At 47.6% G+C, this 3,377-nt stretch overlaps 1 protein-coding gene across 1 annotated transcript; it reads left to right on the forward strand.

Moving 5' to 3' along the window:
* The first annotated feature begins 1,634 nt into the window (after positions 1 to 1,634).
* Positions 1,635 to 3,045, forward strand: LOC115953243 (eukaryotic translation initiation factor 4 gamma-like). Its single transcript, XM_031070824.1, has 3 exons — positions 1,635 to 1,925; positions 2,401 to 2,652; positions 2,815 to 3,045. Exons 1-3 carry the CDS (start codon positions 1,635 to 1,637, stop codon positions 3,043 to 3,045), a joined length of 774 nt encoding a protein of 257 aa, XP_030926684.1.
* Positions 3,046 to 3,377: the final 332 nt, after the last annotated feature.

A 3,377-nucleotide genomic window follows, 5' to 3' on the forward strand; every position in this document is an offset into this window, starting at 1 on the left:
CGGGTATACGGTCTCTGATGGGCCACTGGCCCAACAGTCCTGACCCCATTCTGAACCCTAGGGGCCCATTAATCGAACGATCCCCACAATAGCCCCTCAAAATCCTACTTTTCGACTCTTCAGGAGAAAAGGTGGATTTTGACGTCATAAGCCTGCACCTGTGCGCGTTTCGGGGCATGCCCCTGACGCTTCAGCACCCCGGTTTTGGTAGCATTAAATTCTGACAACTCCCTTGTCTCCCACGTTCGACGGCGAGATCTAAATCAAACGGTAGGGGGTTTCACTTATTTTGTGAGCGAGAGTTTTACCGCTCACAACCTTCACATGACTATAAAGGCGCTCCCAAATTGAACCTGCACCTTTATCCCTAATGATTACGCAGTTCCAGAGCTCATAAACTGAATCTGCCTTCTTCCAGTCTTCTCTGTTTTCCTGGCGACCACAAATAATCACACGTTGTCCGAGGTCCTTCCTTTGAACCTGTAAGTCCTCTTGAAGCTTTTGCTATTGTTATTCAATCACCAAAAAGTTTCTTTTCTACTAAGCCTCTTTAGAAAAATGGGGAAACAGAGGAATCCCTTTCGGTGTCTCGTCGACTCCGAGGAGGGTATTAGAAACTTCCGCTTGAAGTACAATATCCCACCAACGGTAGGGATGAGGTATGCAGCCCAAGGGGAGTGGGTTGACGCCAGGCAAACTGGGGAAGTGGTTATCCCCATGATCGCCTTTATTGAAGGAGGGATGACCATCCCCATGGGTAGTATCACTAGGGGTTACCTTAATTTCTTTAGGCTATCCCCCACCCAATGTGCTCCCAATATGTTTAGGGTTCTGGGAAGTATAGACGCTCTGAATCAGAGAATGGGTTTAAATTTATCCCATCACGACGTGAATTGGGTGTACAGCCTCCACCGCCTAGCTGACCAGGACTACTATCTCAAGTCGAGATTTCCTGAAGTAAGGTTAATTCAGTGCCTCCCTACTTCAAATAAGCACCTAAAAGAAGATTTCCTCATTTTATCTGGGGAATGGCATGATGGTCTATCTTGCCCGACAGTGGAGGGAACACCAGGTGGGTGCGGAGTTATAGACCTATGCTACTTAGCTCATGATCACATTTTAATTACCTTTATTACTTTCGCGTCTTACAACTTTTAACTTTAAAAATCAACGGTTTTGCAGACAGACGCTACACGAAGCCCAATCTCAGATTGGTCAATAAAGCGAGCCTGGACAGATTATTAAGAGCTGAAATATACGTGAACGAGGCTGATGGTCAGCTACGAGCAGCGCATTTAATTCTTGGATATACCCCCCTTTCTTTTGGCTTTCAGGCGCCGAAGTGCGTGATTAGGGCACGCGATCCTCGGCTTCGCCGTATCAGTGTTGCCTACGAAGGGTTCATCGTTCCAGAGGGTGTTCCACTTCCCGAACACACAACTCTCACAGAGCCCCTTTTTGTGGCCAGCGTCTCAGCGGGGCCTTCTTCACCCTCACCTTCCCTCAAGAAAAAGGAGACCAATAGGAGAAGGAAAAGGGGAAAAAGCAAGGAAACCGTTGTATCAGTATCTGCATCCACGGACGATTTTGAGATTTTCGATCAGCCCTTAAGCCCCGAGGAAAGCTCTGACGAGATGGGGGTACAAAGGAAACCCCAGAAAAGTTTGATGGAGCTGATAGGAGGTCAACAGGGAAAGTCTGCACCTGCCCAAACAGTATCATCCCAGGTTTTACCTCTTCCAGCCAGGTCTCCTCCTCCAGTCCCTCGCCACCCTCCTCGATCCTCTCCGCAATCAGCACCGCCCAGTACTGCCGAGCAAGAGAAGCGTAGAGAACAGAAGGGTAAGGGGGTAGCAGCTGCGAGCAAATCCCGTCCCACTCAAGAGGAGGATGTCCAGCGAGCTGCAAAGCAGCAAGAAAACCAGGCACCCCTCTACGCGGGGCCAAGAGAAATCCGATTCCCCACATCCCGATTCGCAAGCGTGGTTGCCAGTTCCTATGCTCGGTGGGGAGCCCCTGCGAGACGATGCCTCTGTAAGGGACTATAACGGCGGCATTGGGTGTCATGTGGCCTCGGCCATAGAGGAGGCCCTATTGCTCCCAAAGGATATGGCTGAGCTAAAGAATGTGAGGAAGAATCAACTCATCCTTGACAATAAACGATATTTGGGCATGGTGAGAAGCTGTCTTTTCTACTGTTTTATTCTGTGACTGTTACTTACTAATGCGCACTTTTCATCAACTATAACACTAACTCACCCCCCCTCCCCTTTTATTTTTTTACAGATCATCCAAAATACCTTCAAGCTAGATGAGATGCTCAATGCTTGTTCCAACCAGCTAGATGGTGAAAGGAAAAGAAGGGTAACGGCTGTACAAACCTTGTCCAAATCTGAACAGGATCTAGCCGTCGCAAGGAAAAAGCTACAGGCCGAGGAAGAAGCTCGCAAGAGTGCCGAATCGACCTCAGAAGGCTACCAGAAGCAGGCCGAGGAACAAGCCAAGCTTCTGCGCGAGGCGAAAGCCGAGCTAAAGAAGACTCAGGAGCAAGTTCTTGTTCTTAAAAAGCATCTAGAGGAGACTCAGAAATTAAGGGAGAAAGCCGAAAAGCTTAAAGAACAAGCCGAGAATGAAAAAATCGAGTCTGAGAAGGCAATGGACGAAGCCGAGCAGAGGGGCTACGAGATTGGGATAGCTGAAACTGAGAAGGCGTTAAGAGCCGAAGTTCCGGAGGTTTGCCGCATCTTTTGTGCGAGAACCTGGAGCGAGGCTCTTAACCGTGCTGGGGTTGAAGCCTCATCTGAACTACGTAAGCCAGAGAACGTGTATTACCCCGAGGCGATACGCTCCTCAGCTCCTCAACCACACCAGGCTGATACTCCAGCCCCGGCTATTAACCCTAGCGAGGAAGTTTTACCTCGCAATTCCCCTCCAGGAGCTTCTCCAAACAAATCCACCACTGCTTCGAAGCCAAATACGGTCTCCCAGGGTTTTCAACAAGAATTGGACTCCACAGTTCAATCAACTGGGGGCATTATCAATTAAAAGTAAAAAGATAGAAACTATTTTGTAATTTTAACTTAGACATTTAATAGAGGACTTTCTCGCTTACTTTCTTATCATTCTGGTGGTTCTAAGTTATCTTTACACTCACTTACTTTGTCGTCGTAATTTTGGATGAGTTCATTTGAGACGCCTCTTTCATTGTATGCCAATCTTGCATTCGAAGCTCTTTCTTTCTGACTCCTTGACGAATGTTCATAGGGCATTACTTTCACCAAGTTTATGATTTAGAAAACTCATCACCACTCTTTTTGTCGTTTAATAATTCAATACCCAACTTAGCAGGTAAGATTCTACCGAATTAGTGGTCTAAA

Source organism: Quercus lobata, chromosome 1 (genome assembly GCF_001633185.2).
Source record: "Quercus lobata isolate SW786 chromosome 1, ValleyOak3.0 Primary Assembly, whole genome shotgun sequence".
Taxonomy (NCBI): domain Eukaryota; kingdom Viridiplantae; phylum Streptophyta; class Magnoliopsida; order Fagales; family Fagaceae; genus Quercus; species Quercus lobata.